The sequence below is a fragment of the Pelodiscus sinensis genome, chromosome 12, assembly GCF_052426305.1.
Source record: "Pelodiscus sinensis isolate ZL-2025 chromosome 12, ASM5242630v1, whole genome shotgun sequence".
NCBI lineage: Eukaryota > Metazoa > Chordata > Testudines > Trionychidae > Pelodiscus > Pelodiscus sinensis.
In genome coordinates this window covers 43,633,085-43,656,135 of record NC_143063.1, presented here as the reverse complement: position 1 = coordinate 43,656,135, position 23,051 = coordinate 43,633,085, and the positions used below count along the sequence as shown (strand labels likewise).

At 40.7% G+C, this 23,051-nt stretch overlaps 1 protein-coding gene across 4 annotated transcripts in view; it reads right to left on the bottom strand.

Moving 5' to 3' along the window:
* USP10 (ubiquitin specific peptidase 10) overlaps positions 1 to 23,051 on the bottom strand; it is an 89,874-nt gene that overhangs the window by 14,799 nt on the left and 52,024 nt on the right. For all 4 annotated transcript variants that reach the window (XM_075939975.2, XM_075939977.2, XM_075939976.2 and 1 more), the window contains 7 exons: positions 14,219 to 14,310; positions 10,770 to 10,879; positions 10,249 to 10,304; positions 8,729 to 8,832; positions 8,304 to 8,403; positions 7,434 to 7,614; positions 660 to 825 (listed from right to left, as the gene is read on the bottom strand). In XM_075939975.2, coding sequence (XP_075796090.1) covers positions 660 to 825; positions 7,434 to 7,614; positions 8,304 to 8,403; positions 8,729 to 8,832; positions 10,249 to 10,304; positions 10,770 to 10,879; positions 14,219 to 14,310 — 809 coding nt within the window. The remainder of the gene's footprint in view (positions 1 to 659; positions 826 to 7,433; positions 7,615 to 8,303; positions 8,404 to 8,728; positions 8,833 to 10,248; positions 10,305 to 10,769; positions 10,880 to 14,218; positions 14,311 to 23,051) is intronic.

Here is a 23,051-nt window from a genome sequence, read left to right as displayed (position 1 = left end):
GGAGGGAGGAAGGGAAGGGCTGAGCTCCAGCCATGGACCACCTGGAAGGAGGCTGCGGATCACTAGTGGTCTGTGGACTGCAGTTTCAGAACCATTGTTCTAAAGCAAGATATTATTAATATCTTCATGAAAAGCCAGGAAATACTCTCAACCAACCAACATTTTGAAGCATACCTGTGTTAATAGGAGTGTTTGGCAACGGTCAGGTCACTTGAGATTCTGTGCTTTAAAATTAGTGAAAAAATGTTTTCCTTATGACAGTACATATTACCACTTCTCAAACAGTGAATTTAATTTATATGCCCTCCTGACAAAATCCCAAGCCAACTATTATAACAGATCTGCAAATACTTGATCGTAAATTAGTGTATTTCATTTTACAGAGTTCGTGTGTCATCTTGTTTGAGTTACCTTAAATATATATATATATATATATATATATATATATATATATATATATATATATATATATATATATATATAAAATCTGAATACACTTGCCAATTATAGTATACTTTGTAAGGTTAGCACCTCTTCTGTTAACATGAGCATTAATTTTTAAGCATCTAGTGAAAAACTAACAGCTGTATAAAAAAGTCTTTAAAAAAATAAATTAATGTTTGCCTATAAAAGGTTCAGCAGACAACCCCAGAACACACCTCCTGTTTAGTTTTCGTGGTGTAACCCTGGACAGACTCTCTTGCCACCAAGCTTTCCAATGCATCCTGGACAGTGCGTATCTTGTCAGACTGAATATCCAGTTGTAGAGTGAAAAATGGCTGCAGAGTGGCAGACTCCTTAGAACTCTGCTGGTAAACCACAGATCTAAAAAACAGGAAACAAAGTTTGAATATTACATGAACAGTAGGACCTCAAAATATGAACACCAGTATCAACTGGATACCATGAGAAACTGCAAGTAACCAATCAGACAGAAGCAGACATCTCTCCCCGCCAAAAGACGGCGCTGCGGGACCAACCGGGCAGTACCCCAGCTGCTCTGCCCCAGGCATCCCCAAGAGCAGCTGGGATGCTGCCAGGTTGGTCCCACAGCACCGAGGGGCAGCGCTACGGGACCAACCGGGCAGTACCCCAGCTGCTCTGTCCCAGGCACCCCCAAGAGCAGCTGGAGTGCTGCTGGGTTGGTGCCGTAGCGCCGCCCCTCGGCGCTGCGGGACCAACCCGGCAGCATCCCAGCTGCTCTATTGCAGGCATCCCCGATTCAGCTGCTGCTGAAACTGACCAGCAGCGGCTGAATCAGGGATTCCTGGGGCAGAGCCAGACTATTGTAAGGGGGGGCTATGAGGGGTCTGGGGTGGCATCCCCTCCCACCCCACTCCAGACCCCTCATAGCCCCCCCTTCTGATAGTCCAGCATATCTGATAATCCGGCACCCCTGGGTCCTAAAGGAGACGGATTATCGGAAGTTTACTGTATTGTGTTGTACAATGAATTATGCTTAAATTGGGGATGTTAAGTAGCGGTTAATTAGCTAATTGAGTAGTCGGACGAAATTTCTATCGACTACTTGATTAATTGATAAGAGGAGGAGAGCACTCACTACTCCCGCTGCAGCTCTGCAGTTTAAATGTAGTACACAAGCAGTCCGTCTCTTACTACATTTAGCTCCCAGGGGAGGCGTGAGCTGGAACTGAGCAGTCCCACCAGCTTGCACTGGTTGCGGGACCACTGAGGCTCTGTCTCCCCTAACTTCTCCTCCGCCCCTCCCTCTCCATGGAGATGGTGCTGGGGAGAACCGACTTAAGCCGGCTCCCCCAGCACCAGCTCCTGCTCTCCCCACTTTGCTGTCTCTGATACACAGGTAACAAGGAGGGAGCGGGGAGAAAGCGAGCAGTCGGGTAGTCAACTTCCTGAGTAGTCACTTATATCCCTAGTTTAAATCTACTCGTCTTTGCTAGTCTGAGTCTTCGGAACAATTAATGACACTTTTCTTTACAAGTTATGAAGTATATTCTCCTACAGAATGAACCTCTCTAGCCTAGCACCCTGAGGACCTGACTAATGATGAACCAGAGAATCTGCCAAACCACAGGAGGTCAATTTGTCTACCAGCATTACCAACACTTCCACTAGGAATGGGCCTTAATTTATATGATAATTACCTTATACATTACAAAGACAGCCTCTTTACCTTTTAGTAATAGAGATGTAGCCCTGTTAGTCTGGTGTAGCTGAAACAAAAGACTGGACTATGCAGAACTTTAAAGACTAACAAGACGGTTTATTAGGTGATGAGCTTTCGTGGGCCAGACCCACTTCCTCAGAGCAAATTGTATATATGGTCATGGCAATTTTCTTCCACAATTTGATCTGAGGAAGTGAGTCTGGCCCACGAAAGCTCATCACCTAATAAACCATCTTGTTAGTCTTTAAAGTGCTACATGACTTTTTTTCCCCCACTACTTAGTGGATTTTCAGAAAACATTTAGGGGTAAGTTAGAGCTAAATGACAACACAGAACACTGGGGGTGAGGATTGGTGGCTGTAAACAAACTTTACGGGACTACAGAAAACTTGGCCACATCCATGATAAGTGGACATTGGGTTAACTAAAAATCATGCTGTATCATGGATGTTGCCGGACCAGAGGATGCCAGACTAGAGAGGTTCAACCTGTACTTCTCTTGACAGTGTAAGGCAGGGCTGGGCAAAATACAGCCCATGAGCCAGCCACTGGATCTGGCCTGCAGACAGAGTGGAGAGCCCCAGGCAAGCTCCCTGCTGCCCTCCCTCCCCGGTACACTGCTCAGAAAAGCAGCTGCAGGGCTGTTTCAAGTTGTTTCAACAGGACTCTTTCAACAGCTTCCCAGGAATGGGGGGGAAGGAGGGAGGGGAGAGACTTCAGACATTGCCCCCACCCCAAGCACAGACCTATTAGCTGGTTTCTGGCTAATGGGGGCTGCCTGTTGGAACAACAGGTAGCGTGGGAAGCTCCCCTCAGTTATTCAGATGCACATGACCGCTACAGCCTGTGCAGAGATGGGGGCAGGGAATAAGTCTCCCCTCCAGAGCCTGTCTCTAGCACCCCAGGCCCTCTCCCGCCCCATCATCCGTTCCTCCTCCACACCCCATTCAACTCAAACTCTCTCCCCATCCCCCGCACTCATACCCCACACACAACCCAAATCATTTGCCCCTCTCCTGCATCCATATCCCCTCCCAGACCCTGTCCCAGGTCACAACCCAAACCCCTGCCTCCCCCTCCTGCACCCCAGTCCTCTGCCCCAGGTCACAATCACCCCCTTTCATTCAAACTCCCTCCCAGACATCACATCCCCTCCTGCACCCCAATCCCTTACCACAAGCTCCATTAGGCACCCAACCTCCATCCCAGACCTGCACCTTCTCTGTTAATATCATGGAAGAGTGTGGCCCTTGGTCACTTTCCAAAATCTTGGCATGCCCCCCATCACTGATATAAGGGAATGTCTATACATGCCATTTAAAGCAGAAAAAAATCTCTTTTTCGTGCAAAACCCAAGGAAGCGTCTACACTTTCGCTGCAATGACTTTTTGCAGTGAAACTCAAAGTGATAATGATACATTTTTAGAACATTAAATGTTTTAGAACAGATATTTAGAACTGGCAAGTACTAATGGTCATCTAATAGTTCTGTAATGTTGCTGAGAGAATTTCAGCTGAGTTCAGTACTGTAATCATAATACTTTAAAATCTCTAAATGGTTTCTAATAATAAATTCCACAAATAGTTTAGGATTTGTCCTTTCCCTAGTAAGATTTTGCAGACAAGCTTTGTTCACTTACTGGTTTGTCTTGAATACAAAGAGGAGTCCCTTTAGGCTACGTCTACATTGGCCCCTTTTCCGGAAGGGGCATGTTAATTTCAGCGATCGTAATAGGGAAATCCGCGGGGGATTTAAATATCCCCCGCGGCATTTAAATAAAAATGTCCGCCGCTTTTTTCCGGCATTTAGAAAAGCCGGAAAAGAGCGTCTACACTGGCCCCGATCCTCCAGAAAAAGCGCCCTTTTCCGGAGGATCTTATTCCTACTTATTCAAAATAGGAATAAGATCCTCCGGAAAAGGGCGCTTTTTCCGGAGGATCGGGGCCAGTGTAGACGCTCTTTTCCGGCTTTTCTAAAAGCCGGAAAAAAGCGGCGGACATTTTTATTTAAATGCCGCGGGGGATATTTAAATCCCCCGCGGATTTCCCTATTACGATCGCTGAAATTAACATGCCCCTTCCGGAAAAGGGGCCAATGTAGACGAGCCCTTAGTGTTTATGTCTTAAATAGAACTGCCTTCCTATTTATATTTGGAAAGTTAAATCAATTTCAGCCTTTACATGAAAACTGGAATATATGATTTGATTGTAGTTTACTTATGAGCAAAAGGCATTGTAAGAAAAGGTGATTTTTAATTGATGTTCAGCCTGCTTGAATCATTTTTGAAAATATATCTAATAACTCTTTGTTTTGAAGAAGTCCAGGATTAACATATTAATTTTTTTAACGTGTTAATCGCAGGCTTTAATGCTGTACTGCCTCTCTGAAGTGCCGCTGTGGAGCTTCAAAGGGGCAGTGCAACACGGAGCCTGGGATCAGTTGGGGACTGATCCCAGGCTCCGTGTTGCACTGCCCCTTTGAAGCTCCTGGGGTCAGCTGGGGTCCAGGGCTGCCTCTTTAAAACGTGCGTGGAGGTGGCGTTTGAAAGGGGCGGGGCAGCAGCAGCACAACTGATCCTGGGCTCTGCTGTCGCGCAGAGCCCAGGATCAACTAGGCAGTCCCCAGCTGATCTCCCCAGCAGCTGCCCCTTTGAAACGCCAGAGGCGGAATTTTAAAGGGACAGCCATGAAGCCCTGGGTCAGCTGGATGGAGCACCATCATGGGCTCCCCAATGCTGTGAGGAAGCCCTGTGCCTTGGGAGCCAAATCCAGGCAAACCAGAGGCTTAGGTTCCCCGCCCCTGCTTTAGAGGTTTGCAGAACATTTAATACACAAAGCATTTTCTTTTGTAGAAACTACAGCATAAATTAGTCATGGGGAAAATGCAGTATTTTTAACAAAATACAGGATTTCTGAATCACAAGTTATTAAAAGGATCTGAACAATTGATTTTGAGGTTTCTCTTTGGATTTAGAAATCTTCTGCCTTTTACCAATGTTTTCAGGGGAACCCAAATACAGACATCTTTCAATAAAATTCATTATGAAAATATGCATTCATAATTTCTTAGATACTATTGTAGCACTAACAGCATTTACTGATACTAAGTGAGTACAGCTAATATAAAAAACAGCTTACATTTCTTCAAAGAAAAGCAAAATCAGTGTATCTTGCGGGCAACATTTTTGCCAGGCTTATGTGTATGACAAATTTGCATGAAAAACATTTGAAAGCTGTATGATAAATATCTGAAGTTTTGAACAAGTTATAAATATAAAAGCATTCTATCAATTTACAAAATCAGAAGCCCTATAAAAATGGACCTACAGGTTTATGTTTAAGTGTTTTCAATCATCTACTTTTTCTCTTCACAAATATTTATAGAAACAATGCCTAAGTAAGAATGCAACTAACCAATTAAACAAAGCTAGACGAGAGGCTAAAATGTCTCTCAGCAGAAAGGTGCCAATTGTACCAAGTTTTACTAGCTGTCTCTTCCATTTGATTTTTCTATTTCTGATGCTTTTATTTGGTCGACTGCTACTGGCAATTTTGCTTTGAAATCTTCCCTATTTCCACCCTCAGCCTTAGAGGAAGATGCATTCCAACATCTTAAGATGGGATACTGTTTCTGTGGTCTACAGTGTGACCTAGTTTGAAGGCTGAATGAGATGGGTGTGGTGAAAGTAGACGACAGACACAGAAATGGATTTTGTGGTTCTGCTGCTCAATGCGAATTTATTCTTTTTTAGTAATCACTCAGATTTCTTATTTTCAGTGGACTTCAACAAGAGACAGTGTTCCTAATAATATCCTTCATTTCATTTTAAGTAATTTATGAAATAATCATACAAAAATCTTAAATTGCCCTGGCAATGACAAAAATATTTTGTGATATTTGACAAAGGATACGGGAGAATGGGGAGAATGTTCCAGTAAGTACAGACATATGTCTGCCAATTCTATGGAAAGCATCTTTTTATTTGCCAGCTGTCTGACTCAGATCTCTGAAGAATAATTTTGGTGTTTTGCATATGGAAGGAACCAACCAGACTTATTCATATTTCTAGACTGCATACCTGGCAACACAAGGAGTGCAAAACTAGCAATTAAATGTCTAGCCTCCAATTTAAAATTAATTCTTCATATTGTAACATTTGTTGTTTTGGAACATGTTTAAGTATTTACTCTGCTTTTTATTTATTTATATATAATCTGAATGGTGCTTTTTAACTTGTTATTTCCATATCCCCTCTTTGCCTTCCTGTACTGATATCTGGGCCTCTACTAATGCCCCACATCACCTCAAGCTGTTACAGAAATTGATAATGGAATTTTAAAAAGATCTCTTTGGATATGGACATCTTTTTTAATAAAAGCAGAGAAGATGACTATGGCTACAATAGAGAGCTTACAGTTGTGCCACTAAACTATTGCTAATGCAAACACACTATACAGCTAGGAGAAAAGCTCTCTTATTAGCTTTGTTATTCAAGTCCAGCTTCCTCCCCTGCAGTCAGCAGAAGCTCTTCTGCCAACATAGTACTGTACACACGAGTGTTTATGTCAGTGTAATTTACCTCGCTCGAGGGGCAATTTATTCACACTCCCAAGCAACATAAGCTGTATCATAGACATAGTCTTAAGTCTCCCTTGCTTCTGGGAAGCAACATTGTCTAAAGAACTGACAGTCTCATCTTCTGAATTCTATTCCTATTTTTCTCCACGCACTAGCTTTGAACTATACAAAACAGTTTTAATTCTTCTACCTATAAAATAGGCTAGCATGTCACAAGAAAGCTCTAAACCTGAACTATTTCATTAAGTCCTTTAGATCCTTGTATGAAAGCAAGTATACATATACAAAATATGTACTTTTCAACTTACTGTCCATAAACAATTGTTGTACATATCTGTTCCTCAATCCAACCTTTGCTCTGTAAAACATATTACAAGATGCACCTATTATGTGACACAGATCACAAACTGATTTATGGGAACTAACCTACACAATGACATGAAATCTTTTAAACCCTCTCTACTGGAAGACTGTTTCATCATTACAATACCAAGTTCTCTTGGCTTCTGTCAACTGGTCACAATTCCTTTTAAAACCATCAAAAACTAGTCATGGAATACTGGTGCAGTCTCTGGTGATTGTGTATCTTCTCAGTTGCAAAGCAATCGAAAAATGTATGGGTGAAGACAATGAAGTCCATGCTTTTTCACAGCTGCAAAACAAGTACAATGTATTGTATTAAAAATAGTCTAATAAAATGTACCATACCTTATGTGACCACCAAAAATATCAGTAATAGGCGTCTGAACAAAGTCAGCCTGTCGCGTAACTGATGATTTGTTGCGGGGCCCTACTTGTTCCCATTCGTCCTCACTCCCTTCTCCTTGTTCATCCTGATCCTCCTCTTCGTTTACAGATTGTGTCTCAGGACCATTGGAAACAGAGATTTCTTAAAGAGGAGAAGAGAGGTTAGATATAGATTAACACAAATAAAATAATCCCCAAGTTTTCTTTATAATGGAGACAGAGCTGGTTAACAATAGGATTAATAATAGGTCTCTGACATATCTGGAGCTGTAAAGAGAAAGGTAATGTTTTAAAAATTCTGATTCAGACACTTGTGTGATGTGATTTCAAGTTTCTTATCCGCTTTATAGGAATAATTATCAGAAGATTAGGAGGCTTTCTTATTTTATACCATTCTTTGTGCAATTTTGCAACCATGAATACTCAAGTGTTTAACAGAATGCAATTTATTTACATGATCGCATACAAACTACACATGAAGAAACAAGTAAGTTCAATGTAGTATTAGATAATTAACCTTTGGGATTGTACTTTAGAAAGTTAAGGATTTTTCTGGAATAATTAAAACATTTGCTTATCCAAAACACCTTTGATAACTGGATGTGTTACAGTGCACACAAGATTGAACAAATATTTTTATGGGTGCCAATTATGTACTTAATGTATTAAAATGACTGCATACCAAACCTTAAAAAAACCCAATAAAACATAATGACAAGACCTGTAGTGCATCCTTCCTCCTTTCACCCTTCCAAAAAAAAACAAAACACAAAAAAAAAATTTACAGGCAAGTATTTGAAAATGAAGTCAGCTGGCTACAGATGAGCTTACTTTCATTGTGTGGGCAAAGAAGTTTCTTTAGGGTCAGCATTTCCTCATGTAGTCCATTCAGGATAAATCCCAGGTATTCTTCAGCATCTTCTTGTCTGCCCTGAACACAAGAATAGTATTTTTAAATATATTACACTATTGTACGGTGTCTACAACTTTAAGCAGATTCAGGACATTGCCACCTTAATTTTTTTTAGATGCATTAGTGAAACAGACATTTTGTATAAGACAGTACTATCAGTTAATACAGAACACAGAGTCTAGGAGAAAAAAAATTAACTTTAACTGTGAAATATATTTTTGGGCTTGAGTGCAGGACTGATTTTATTAAGAAAAGTAATTTTAAGAATACTGCCTGCTTTGAAATACAATTTACTTTATGTACACTGTTAGATACAAGCAGTCTGAAGATTTTTAAACGGCACCTTTTCTGACAGGCTTGACTTGATAACTGTCAACAGCCTATAGATGTACGTTGGTTCAAAGGCAGCTCCAGGTCGGATGTCTCTCACCATTTTATCACCTAAAGCTGCAAGGCAAACAGAAGTAACACAATAACAATTATAAGCAATATTGAGAAACCATAAAATGGAAAGATTAAGATAAAAGCTAGACTGTCAGAATAACTTCTGGTGTTTGATAAACACACTGCTTCACCAAACAGTTACATGATCAAGCAGCTGAAATAAACCATGCTCAAATGACAAGTTATAAAATCTTTGATTCTGTCTGTATTAAGATTTAAGTTTTCCAGAGACATTAAAAAGTGTATCAATGACTGACAAGTTCAATATCCAAAATGTTTCAAAAATGTGTATTTCCCCCTTTTATAAGAATCTTCACCACTAGCACAAATGAATTAATTTTACTTCACAAAACCTACGTGAACAAAAATAATCCCATCCCATCCTCTAAAAAAATGGGATTTTTTTAAATCTAAAACAGACGTGTTAGTATAGCATTGCATTAGCTACTATCAGTACTACAAAGTATCACCTGCAATCACTTTCTATTCCATCCAGTTAGTGTACTGTATCTAGCAGTGTTAAGAACTGAATCACATGCAGCATTTGCCTGTTTTACACCTCTTATACCAGCTTCATACATCTTATGTGGCCCTTGAATATAAGAACGGCCATACAGGGATGGACCAAATGTCCATTTAGCCCAGTATCCTGTCTTCTGATAGTGGCCAATGCCAGGTGCCACAGAGGGAATGAACAGAACAGGTAATTATCAAGTGACTTATCCTCCATCAATTCATCTAGCTCTTCTCTGAACCCTGTTAAGCTATGTCTACACAGCAAGCAGTTATTTTGACAATGTCAAAATAATGTCGAGCTGGAGGACTTCTTACTCTTGACTCCTGTAACCCTCATTTTACGAGTAAGGGAAGTCGGAGGAAGAGTGCTCTTCCTTGGACTTCTTGCTGTGTAGACAGTGCCAAAAGCAGAAACAAGCTATTTCAATTTCAGTTACGCAACTGACATAGCTCAAGTTGCATAGCTTATTTTAGCTTTAGCCCTTCTGTGTAGACGTGCCCTTACAGTCTTGGCATTCACAACGTCCTCTGGCAAGGAGTTGCTGTGAGTGACTCCAAGATCTCTCTTGAGTGGTAGCAGCTCATCATTTAGTTCCATCATATCATATTTATACATATAGTCATGGTCCCAGAATGAATTTTTAAATAGTTTTTGACCCACTAAGATTTTCTTAAATGAAGCTCTGAATCTCTATGATGTGGCCTTTTCGTCTGCAAATTTCTTTGGGAATCATTTGTCTACTTCAGACATACGTGGCCCAGAAAAAAAACAAACACTAAATCAGTATTTTAAAAGATGTCTCGTGCACTTTACCAAATAAAGTTGACTAAAACATGAGAAAATGAGCTTATACCATTTAATGTTTAACTATCTATTTTGAAGAATCTCATTCCCCAAATCACCTTGTTTTGCTTTAGGTGGCACTGGCATATTAGTGAACTCGTTCATTAGACGAACACTGAAATAGAAAGGAAAGAACAATTGCGCATCATCACTATGTTAACAAAATATAATTTATCCATACAGGGTAGATTACCATGTAAATCACTCAAAATATTAGATGAAAATAGGTCCTGGAAGGCCAAAATCAAGTTAGGAATATGCTAATAAAATGAGTATTAGATTTAAGTCAAGTCTTGAAGCTTTATTGCAATTTACTATTGCAGCTTCACTAAGTTTGGTGTATCTAAATTGATCTTCCTGAACAAAGATTAAAGAAATACTCTGCTCCCTTCACTACCATAATTAAAAATAAAAGCCAACTACAAAAGTGAAGTGGCATTAAACAAACCATGAACTACTGAATGTAATTATAAATCCATTTTCATCAACTGAAATACTATAATGGTTTGTTAGACTTCTCTGTTCACCTACTTAAAATTCTGACACCCAAATACTAAGATTTTTCCAACAAATTACTTACAAACTGTCTATCATTGGTGTTGAGGTGCATGGTCGCTGTGATTTTGAATACACTGGAATTGACTTCATTAGGTGATACATCGGAGGACAAGCAACCAAAGCCTGCAGTGTCTATCCATGGTATTAAGGAGCTATTCAGAAAATATAGTCTAGATATACGTTAAATATCCAATGACAAACTTTATGCAGAACAAATACTAAAATCCTCTATGTGCATAAAAAAGACCAATCCAATAATCACAATGAAATTGATGAAAGGATTTTTCTCATATTATTAATAACACTCCTGTTTCCAATTCACAAGAGTCACTTGAAAATGAACCTACAATACAGTATGATAAAGTGTTATACTAGTTATATATTTTAACATTTCAAATTAAGATAAATGTGCTAGATGGTTTTAAAAGAGGAGAGAACTTCTGTAAAACTTCCCTCCGATTCATCCCAACAACATAAAACTCCAAATGTTAGTCTAAAACAGTGGTCCCCAACCTTTTGGGGCTGCCAGGAGCCTGGGGGCGGGGCCGCTCATGCACCAGAATGTGCCGCGTACCCGGGGTAGGGGTTGCCCATACACTTCGCGCCCAGGGTTGGCACCAGCATGGTGCCCGCAGGCACCGCGTTGAGGGCCACTGGTCTAAAAGATCTTATCTGAAAAACTGTTGGAGAGAGGAGCCACAAGACAAAAATGGCAGTTGTGTATTGTTCATCAGGCTTCACTCACACAGTATGAATAGGGCTCTCACTCTCAAAATACTCCAAAAAATTAACAAAAAATCCCATGTCAATAATAAAACCAAATATTCACATCTGAACATATCTATTTAATCACGCCTTAGGACAGATAGTTTCTCATTGATTTGGCATATACACCACTCTTTTAGAATGGAATGAAGCAGACACATCTAAGAGAATATGGATATGGAAGACTAGAACACCTCTTATATTTCTCCCTTTTTTTAAAGTTCACCTGAATAGAGATGATTTTTCACCCTGTACAGTAACTGAGATTCTTCAAGATGATGTCCTTGTGGGTGTTCCAGTTCAGATGTTGGTACATTCCTATTCCTTTGATTGGAGACAGTCTGACAGTGTTGCTGAAGCCTATCCAGTACTATGAAACCAAACTCAGTTCCTTATCTTTCCCAGGTCGTAGACTGAACTCTAAAGTAGAGAAGGGAAGGTAGTGGAACACCCACAGGGACCAATCATCTCTGTTACCACACATGGTGAGTAACTTTCCCTTCTTCAAGAAGCATCTCTAGGTTGCTCCAATTTCAGGTGATTACTGAACAGTGCCCCATGGCGGACAGAAGGGGCTTTGAAAATGAGTGAATAATTGATCATTTAAGTGCTACCAATACAACCAATCTTGAGCTCTGATCTATCGCATATTGTTTTGTAAATCCAGGCTGTTTTTGTCTGACTCATTGGTTGACAGCATCAACCACTATTGAATTCAGTGTAGGGTGAGAAAACAAGTAGTCCTTTGGAGGGAAATAGTATTTCTCATCTGGTCACTTTACAGATGGGTTGTATCATAACTGGGATCTGCCATGTTTTTGGCTGGCTACATAAGTGTGTCATTTAGGGAAAGCACAATGTTAGGTGAGGAGGATGTATGGAGATGGCCCAGTAATTTTGTGCTGAGAATCTGGGACCTTCTCTAGAGGAATCTTTGGGGTTATCAATGATTCTTTTAAGAGTTCTAGGAAGTGTTTAAAATTGTTCACCAATATAGTAAAACCAATACTATCCAAATTAATGATTAACCTTCTAAATCAGGCAAGAGATGGCAGGGACACTATATCCTTGTCCAGGGAAGAGGAAGAAATTTTAGATGTTGGCACTGTATCCTGTTCCCAGGTTTCCTCCTATTCTTCAATCCCTCCCAGTATGGACTCAGGAGTCTGGGCAACCATCTTTTGCATGTGAACTAGAATTCCCAGTAAGACTACTGAATGGGGGAATGGCATAAGTGGTAGCATTCGGGGGAAATACCAGGTCCGGGTGTCAGCCCTGGGATGGATTCTAGACTGTACATGTGAATGCAAGGCTGCAGCAGACTGAATGGGGGAGGAGTGCTGAGATGAGAAGGAACTATTCTCCTATCTTCTTCCTCACTACAGAATGGAGAGGCCAGAGAAGTCATCTGATGCAGTGCAATGTATGCTAGGGAAACATTAGTGCTAAAAAGAGGTGATTCAGGTGTTGATGAGACATATAGATATGCCTAATGTAGGTAGAGGTTCTCTATCAATGGTGTTGGTAATGAGGTGGTCGATGCCAATGGTGATGGCCTTCAAGTGCCTTGCACCGGAGGTGGTGCTATAACTTACACAGAGTATATCGGTGTTGCATCTTAAAGTGGCATTATTCGTGCCCTAGTGAAGGAGGTAGGTTTCCATTTGCTCATCTCTGAACCTGCCCTTAGTGTAACTGGCTTTCACAGTACATGTGGTAGTGGATGATCCTGGTGCCTCATGAGTACTCAGCCATGGTTTGGTTGGTACCAAAGATGAGGAGCAAGCTGAGGAACACTTCTTTTTTGACAGCCCCTTGAGAGAAATCAAAGTTCTTTTGCTAACTGCCTTTTTGGAGCAATGAGCCTTTTACTAGGACACAGGTGAAGTTGCCGAGTAACACTGGCCGGGGAAGTTTGTGGACATGGATCAGATGCTAGGTATGCAGACGTCTCCATTAACATATGTTTGAGGGGTAAGTATTTATTCTGGTACAAGGCTTCAGGTTAGTGCAGGGAGAGCACTTTTGAGTGACTATCTGAACCCGGGATCACTTCTTGGCAGGAAAGGCAGTGCTTGAATACCCAGCGAACTCGACGTGGCTTGAGTTATCGTGGTTCAAACCTAATGGTGAACTAACTAAGCTAAGGGATATTCAAACTTGGAGTAAAGGGGAAGATTTTTTTTTAAAGAATATAAATGGGGAGAAAGGGATAAAAGAAGCTAACTAGAGTAAAGGCTACTCTAAACTCCTAAGTATAAGCATCAGTCTTAACACTGTTGGAAGCTCTAAAGCTAACGATGGTTGGGAAGGAACTGAGGAAGTCAGGTCACGTGGTGCTAAATAGACTGTGACAATGGAAAGAGACAAGAGAGTGCATGGGCAACACAGATGAGCACGGCTGCTGAAATTCTCTAATCAAAAGCACAGGGATGCACCAATACCTACAGTGGAACACCCACAGGGACATTCCTCAAAGAACACACTACTATTGCTTTTGATATACAGCTGGAAGGACTTCTGCAACATACAACAGTCATAGCTGAAGTGCACACTTTTTAAAAAATGATATACAATACTGGTAATTCAGACAATAAAAGCAGCCAATTAGAACAACACTGTCAATATATTAATATTCTAAACAACACTGACAATTACCATAATAATGAATTTAATTTAGGTTTCATTTCCCGGAGATAAGGATACAGCGTTGATATAGCACCAGTTTCCTTTATTAATCAGCCCTCGTGGTTGCAAAGATACTGGTTTATGTATTAATTTTACATTCTCCAGTAATTCTGTAGAATTAAAAATAGTAAGTTTAGTATAAAAATGTACACGGTAACAAGTCAAGTTAGTTACAATGCAAATCACCCCTCTAAATAGTTAATAATGCCTCTTTTTTTTTTTTTTTGCTAAACGTAAGTACTCTTTCCCCTTTTCAATTCACACAGATAGTCAAAGTCTGGAATCCTTGGAATGTTCCAACAGGAAGCAGAAAATGAGGGAGTCTGGCATTTTCTTAGATGTAGTCTTGTTTATTTGCAAGTGATGCCCAAGTCCTGTTTTTCTGAGGGCAGGAAGAACCAAGAACAAAAGAAGCAGTCTTAGCTTTCAGCTCCAAGCCTCGCTAGCCACCAGACCCAAAAGCTGGCCTTTTCAAAGATTACACTTAGCCTCAGCAGTAGCTGGTGAACATTCTTAGAGGTTTTTTTTGCCTCTGCCTTCCTCTCTCTCCCTCACTCTCTCATACACAAACAATACTGAAAAAGAGCCCGCCATCCACTTAGCATAAATTCCTGAGTAGTTTCACAACCCCCTTATCTCTTAGGTGAGCCACCTCTAATTAATTTATCATAAGTTATATTAATTCAAGGGTATGTTCACAACCAACTTCAAAGATGCAGCCCCAAAAACTCCTCAGAATAAATGTATACTATCAGATATGTCCTTTTCAGTGAAACTTCAGTTTAGGGTGGTGTGAAAGTTAATGTCAAAGCTTTAATAAGGCTTTTCTACTACTTTTACAAAATCATGACAAGACTTTGGTGTGATTATTTACATCTTTCTATACAGGTTTTTTTTTTTTTAAATAAATAAATATATAAATAAATATTTCCATTTGTTGTGCTCCCCTACAACCAATTTTACTGAGTATTTACAAACTTCTCTGTTGGTTTGAAAAGAACTGAAATCGACAGTTACTTCAGTTACTTTATAAATTTCAACTTACACAATGTTGTGCCCAAAATATCTTTGTGCACCAGCACCAATTCATGTTAACATAATGCAGTTTAGTTCCTGGGTGTTTCAGAGCACAAAAAGAAGCACATAACACTGACTTATGTAAATATCAATTGTGCATACGTGGTCCTCTATATTTTAAAAATGGGGCCAAGATCTTAAAAAATGTTAAATGTCCATTATTGGTGTCACCTTCCCAAAATTGCAGTTCCCAAAAAAAGGTGATCAGATTTGTGAAAGTGAGAAAAACTGGGGATGAGCACTTTTGTAAATATAGGCACTTCAGTACCTAATGAGGAACCATTAGATATGGTGCTTTTTTCAAAATCTCATCTGAGATTTTTAGAATCTGCATAGTACCCCAACACAAATTTGCAAAACAGGTGAAAGGTGAAATTTAAGCAAATGGACACTGTACCTTGATAACAAGAGTGGATTATTCTTTATTATTGCTTTTATTAAACTAACATCTGGGTCCCCAAATGAGACTAGGGCCACGTTGTGCTAAGCTCTCTGTAAACACAATAAGAGACTGAGGGTTGTTATGCTTGAAAGGCTACAGTTACAACACTGGAGCAGTCCAATGTAGATGCCCTATGACAATGCAAGGGATTCTCCCATTAGCATAGGCAATCTGTCTTCTCAAGAGGCAGAGAATGAATTTTTTCCATCAAGCAAACACTGTATATACCAAGAATAATATCACTGTGAAGCGTGGATTTTTCACATCCCTGAGTGACCCAGCTGGGTTGATCTCACCTTTTATTGTAGATCAGATCTAACATGTTCATAGCAGTCTTAGTGGGGGCAGCCTGTTAGTCTGAAACTTTAAAAAAGTAATCCCGTGGCACCTTAGAAACTAACATATATATAAAAGCTTAAGCTTTTGTGGGCAAAACCCACTTCTTCAGATGAGATGATCTTGAGGGATTTTGACTAAAGATCATCTCATCTGAAGAAGTGGGTTTGTCCATGAAAGCCCATGATACTAGATAAATATTTTTGTTAAGTTTCCAAGGTGCTACAGGACTATTCAGTGTTCACAGAGATGTATGTAAATAGATAAGAGAGACAAAGGGTGGGAGGAGAAATGGAAGCACAAAGAAGTGAAGTGACTTGCCCGAAAAGTGGCAGAACCACAAATAAAATCCAGGCCCTTTTACTCCAAATCCTGTGTCTCATTGATAATATTATTCTTTTTGTTTTTAATTTAGTACTTTCACAACCAAATCAGCTCATATCATAATAAAACATAATGGAATCTCTTGACCTTTCAACTAACTAATGAACAATGATCATAAGAGATATCAGGGAACATAAAGGTCCCTGAAAATGTACACTATAGTTTAGACAGAAAGATCATCTTTTAGGTTAAGACACTATCATAAAAATCTTTTATTGGGAATAAAGGAAAGTATAAGTATATCACATTCTGATGCTGCATGGTTTAGAAATGTTTAAACATTTCAAAACAGATAACTAATAAAAGAAATATTTAATGTAAGCATATTTGTTAAAGTTGTACCTTGAAATTTCTGGTACAATGTTCTATTAATTTTATGTATTGCAAAACAAACATTTGTAAAAAAAAATTACCATTCTAATAACATATCTTCTCTCTTCTACATCAGATTAAAACACCAAAAGTTCCAAAGTAATAAAACAGGAAAAATACTTCCTGATATTTTCTAAACAATTTCAGTTGTTATAAAAGCTAAACTACCACTACTCTAGAAAGTTCCTTTCTAAATCACTACTGAAGTTTGTAACTTGTGCAAAATGTTAATTTCATTCCTTACTGTTTTCCTCTTTAAGCATAAATCTCCCTTCCCATTTTTATTTGTGTCTCTTACAGTCAAAAGTAAACTGAAGAAACAACCAGTCATTTGGATCTTTAGCATCCTCTTGTGGCCACAATGTTGGTTTTGGAAACAATGTTTAGATAGCGAACATCTCCAGAAAATTAGTTTTCAGATACTTTTAAAGGCATTTTGTTTAATTTCAATTGACCTCAAAACTACTATTTAGGTACACAAGCAAACATTGAGAGCCCCAGCAGAACCACAAACATGAGTAACCATAAAATTAAACCACTGTCTACAAGGTATGGTATGATAAGCAAGCACGTTTCAATTTCACATTTCCAAGGCATCTCACTGGCCTAACTTCATAATGCTTCATTTCTTCTAGTCCTGAGCCTTATCGCTGTAGCTGCACCTGTGTCAGCCTTTGGAGCAAATTAATTACTTCACTCAACAAGTGGCATGTCTGAGCTTTACGGAACTTTCTTCTAGAACCGCAGTTCTCAAACTTTAGCAACCTGATGATCCCCATTTTGATTTAAAATTTTAGGGGACCCTCTTCACTGAGATATCGCCCCTGCCCTTCCCTGAAGCCCAGTATCCAGCTCGCTCTACCCTCCTTCCCTCTTTCACTTGCACTCTTCCCACCCTGGCTCACTCTCACATGGCTGGGACAGGGTGTTGTGGTGAGGGAGGAGAGGACTGCACCTGGGGGTGCAGGCTGTGGGAAAGAGCTGGGGATGAGAGGTTTGAGGTATCGCAGGGGACTCTGGACTGGGGTAGTAGATTGCGGTGCAGATGGGGTCCAGAAGGGAGTTTGAGTGTGGAAGGGAACTCTTGGCTGAGGTTTTAGAGTGCAAGGAGGATAGGGGAAGAGTGAGGGCTCTGAGGTGAAGGAAAGGAGGAAGGATTTGGAGTGCAGTAAGGGACTCCGGGCTAGGACAAGAGGGTGAAGTGTGAGGAGCTACCAGGAAGCAGCCCCGTCTATGGGGAGCTGGGGATCCCCCCACAGACTGTCTGTGATGGTGCCGGTGCTGGCCGTGGACAGAGAATGCCTTCACGGCAGCCTCCCCCACCTTTCTCTGTCCGCAGAGAGCTCAGACCTCCCGTGGACAGGGACTGCTGTTAACATGTGCTGCTTCCTCTGTATCAGAAGCAGCAGTGCAGGGTGGCAGGCAGCAGTTTTTTAAACCAGTTCCCCTCATGGACCAGCTCCCGCCTGGCACCCTTAGAGGCAGCAGCGCAGGGTGACAGGGGGCTCCCCAGGAATGGGGCCGGATTGCACTGGTTGCCGTCCCCAGGGACTATAGAACAGTTGACTAACCGCTAAGAATTCATTCAGTTAGTTGACTATTCAATTAACCAAAAGCTACCATCTTTACTTTGTATGCAGCCTTCGTGCCAGCAGGCACCACCCTGCAGATCCTGCTGGTCAGTTTCAGGCCAATGAAATCTGCAGAGGTAGAACTCGGGTGGGGACAATGAGTTCAGCCTTCCTTGTCAGCCCTGCGCATTGGGGCTGCCATAGGCACCTGGTGGCTGCTTCCAGAAGCCACACAGAACCAGGAGAGTAGAGAGCCTGCCACAGCCCTGGACCTTGGGTCCCAGGAGGCATTGGGAGGAAGGGGAAGGAGCTGATAAGTGGTCCCCCCACAGACTCCCAGAATCCCCTCATTGACCCCAGTTTAAGAAACACTGTCTTAGAAGGTAGGAGTTTAAAATCACAGGGACCTGAAAAGATTATGCAATGATACTCTGGCACTATTACAGCACCTTCCATCTGAGGTAAAGAATACTTTACAAATGTCAAATCAGACCTCACCAGTCACCACTGAGGTCTAAGTCCCCATTGACAGCTGGTGAAAATGATGCACAAAAAAAAGGACCTGACGAAGGTAGCACACATATCTATGATAATGTTAAATACAGAATCAAGATTTCCTGATTCTTAGTTCTATGTCTGAACCACAAGATAGGAGAAGGGGAATGTTCTCAGAGCTATGTGGGGAACACACAAGAAAAAAAACAGATATAAAAATTTAACATAATTAGTTTACAGTTGTGTCCACCGAGGGAGAATCAGAGCCTGAAATGGAGTACAGAAGAACAAGGCAAAGTGATAAATTCAAAACAATAAAATGATTTTTTCATATTTTATGCATATTTGTATGTACCTATACATCCCCCCCAAAAAAGCACCTTAATGTATTTTACATCCAATGTTTGTAAATGTTTTCCAGAATTTATAGCTAATAATCATTATTAACAATTATGTTTCCCCCATAATATCAGAAAACCATAGTGATTATGAATTTTAATGGGGTATTTAGAGTCTCAGTTGAATTGGCCAAGTACGCACATGGAAGCTGTTTTACAAACACTTTATTACGATTAAGCCAGCCATTACTAAAAGCTGTCTCCTGTTGACTGGAGAATGATCTCCATTGTGAATACTTTCCTTTGAAAAACACTTATCAAAATCCAAGCTGCTCAAGAAAATGGAATATAATTATATTATTTTGTTGTATAAAAATACACTCATTATGAAACGTGCCTCTACTCCCACCTGGTGGAAGAACAGTAGTACAGATACATTAAAAATAATTGAAACAAGAATGAAACATATTCTAATGATATTCTGTATGTGAAAACCTAGATTTTAATGTAAATTTACTTATGATATAGAAACACAAGCTATTTGACTTAACTATTTTTGGGAAAAAAATCTTTCCAAAATAAATGGAATGAAAATTTGTTGGAAAATTAACCTACAAATCTGTGTTCCCACATTTCTTCAAATATTAAGGCAGTAAGATGACAGTCAGAAGACAAAGATGCTTGTGAAAGAACTGATTCCCAAGAAGCACCATAATCATACCTATTGCATGTTTGTTTCGACTGCGGTAGAGAACTTCAAGCCTGGGGGCTGGATGCAGCCCCTGACTTGCCTGAATCTGGCCCCCAAGGCTCAGAATTCCCCTCCTCCCCCAGCATGAAGGAGTCCATGCTGAGGCTCTAGCCCCTCAACTGCATGACTGGAGTACACAAAATCTACTAACATAGGCCACCCCCAGACTCAGGTGTACAAAGGGAATCTGAGGTATGTCTTTCTGCTTCTCAGTCAGGGCCCATTTGGGTTTTTTTTGGGGGGGGGGAGGTTTCTTCTCACGTGTTTGTGGCGCCAACTGATTTTTCTGTGGATCAGCAGCCCCAACCCCAAAAAAGGTTCTCCACACTTGATTCAGACTATTACCAGCATCAGATAAGGGATGTTAAATCCTGTTTAATCAATCAACCAGTTAAATGTTAAGTTTAACCCATTAACTAATTAAACAAGAGGACTGGAACACTCCTGCTCCAACACCCACAGGTTAACCATTAATTAGAGGTGTGAAAGTGTAACCACCTGGGCTTATCAGTTAACATTCACAGTTACACATATACACCAGCTCCCAGAGAGCTGCATCCCCCTCTCCCCCTGCCCCGCCGAGCTTCTGCCCCTGTATCAGAGGCAGCAGTGCAGGGGCTTAAAAGCAAGGTCCCCATACGCACAGGCTCTCAGGGAGCAAACTGAAACCCTGCATGTAACCACTGAAATGTTAACATCCCTACCATTAATATCTCTACTTCAGACTAAGATATTCTGTTGAAGCCAGCAACAGAAGTGCTGGAAATAGGAATGTTAAATTTTTATTAATCAGCTAACTGAGTAGTCAATGGAATTTCCATCGATTACTCCGTTAGTCGATGCGGTGGGGGAGCACTCACTGTTCCTGCTGCACCTCTGCCTTTTAAATGTAGTAAGAGCCCCATGGGTGCAGCAGTCAGGACTGGCATGAGCTTCAGTCCCTGCTCGCACCATTACCACCTCTGTGCCTCTGTCTCCCCTGCTCCCTGCACAGATGGTGCTGAGGGAACTGGCTTTTAAGCCGGCTCTCCTCCCCCACCCCTTGCTGACTCTGATACAGAGGCATTGGTGGGGAGGGGGGGGACTAGTCAAATGGTGACTTGATTACCCAATAAGCCTAAGCAACATGAAGCCTTTTATCTCAGGTAACTGGTTCTAATGCAAAATAACCAATATTCACTATTACATGGTGGACACTAGGTGGCTCGTGTACATGTACATGGCACAATATAACTATTATATGAACTTTGTTGGTTACACACAACAAAGCTACCACTGCATTAGCACACATGACATGGATCCAATTAGCACAAGACTGAACTATCCTCTTTCCTTACAAAGTAGTCCTTCCAGATTAGGGATGATTCCAAGAGATATATGATCAGCACACCAAGTTTCAGCTAGTCATACATTTTATAAGTAGTCTTGCAATTTTAAATTGCTTTTAAAATACTATTAAATGATTCTTACTCTCCACTGTATGTAATACCACCTCAAAAGTTAAAAAGATATTTTTCCTATTAATTTGAGGGTTTTGTTTTCTTCTTTGTGTATATATCACTGAGAAAAGGATTTTTTGCAGACAGAATATATTATTTTGATGAGAGCTATTTAGAATCTAATACAGTAGGGAATTATTAGATAATTTTAAAGTCAATCGGACTTTCCATAAAACCGTACAACACTGTGCAGATTAATATGTTTCATTATAGCAGGGTTTCTCAAACATCATTGCCCCCAAAACCCCTTTCTGACAACACAGGTTACTGCAAGACCCCAGGAGGAGGGACTAAAGCTTAAGCCTGCCTGAGCCTGGGGGGAGTGGAGGCTTGGATTGGGGGCCAAAGCCCAACCCCTAATGCCCGGGGAGGGAGGCGCAAAGCCAAACCCTCTCTGGGATCCCAACTCACAATTTGAGAATTGCTGTGTGATTACTATCGTATGAGGGCACTTCTGACCAAAGCCCCCCTTTTTTATTATTTATAACTTTACTCATAAACACCATTGGGCTGAAGTTTCTTATGCTTTTTCTCAGGTCTGTTGAATGGCTATAAATAGAGGTGATTTTAAAAATGTTTTATGTTTGAAGAAAGTCTCTTTTAAATAGCATTAGAGCTGTCAGCGTTAACTCAAGCAATGAACACAAAACAGATTATCTAGATTTAAAAAAAAATTAGTCAGAATTGGTCAGTTTTAATACACTGCTAAACAGAATACAATTGTATGGACAAATTTAAATTTACAGTAAATTTTTGATGTTTTTCTACATTTTCAAATATATGATTTAAATTAAAACAGAGTGCTAAGTGTACAGTGCTCACTTGATTTTTATTACAAGAATTTGCACTGTAAAAAATATATATACATTTTTCAATTCCCCTAATTAATTACTTACTATAGTACAAGTCAACTCAATCCTATTTCTTGTTCAGCCAATTACTAAGGGTGCAGGGCTTAACTCAAAATAAGCTATGCAAATTGAGCTACATCAATTACATAGTTTATTTCGAAATAGGGATCATCTACACAGCACTTATTTTGAAATAGAGCACTTTTCTTCTGACTTCCCTTTCTCCTTGTACAATGAGGGTTACAGGCGTCTGAGTAAGAAGTCCTTCACCTTGACAATATTTCGACATTATTTCTAAATAACTGCCTGCTGTGTAGACATGGACTAAGTTACAGTAAAACTCCGATGGTCCGGCATCTGACGGTCTGGCACTCCTGATGGTCCGGCACCATCAGGAACCCGGAAGTGCTCCAGGCAGCCGGACCATTGGAACTGCTCTGCCCCCAGCTTCCCCGATTCAGCCGCTGCTAAAACTGACCAGTGCTAAATCTGGGAAGCAGGGGGCAGAACAGCTGGAGTGCTGCCGGGTAGGTCCAGTAGCGCTGCCCCTCGGGGCTGCGGGACCAACCCGGCAGCACCCCAGCTATCCCCAATTCAGCCGCTGCTGAAACTGACCAGGGCTGACTCCAGGAAGCCCGGGGCAGAGCAGCTCTGCCTCTGGCTTTCTGGAGTCAGCTGCTGATCAATTTCTGCAGTGGCTGACTTGGGGACACCTGGGGCAGAGAAGCTGGGGTG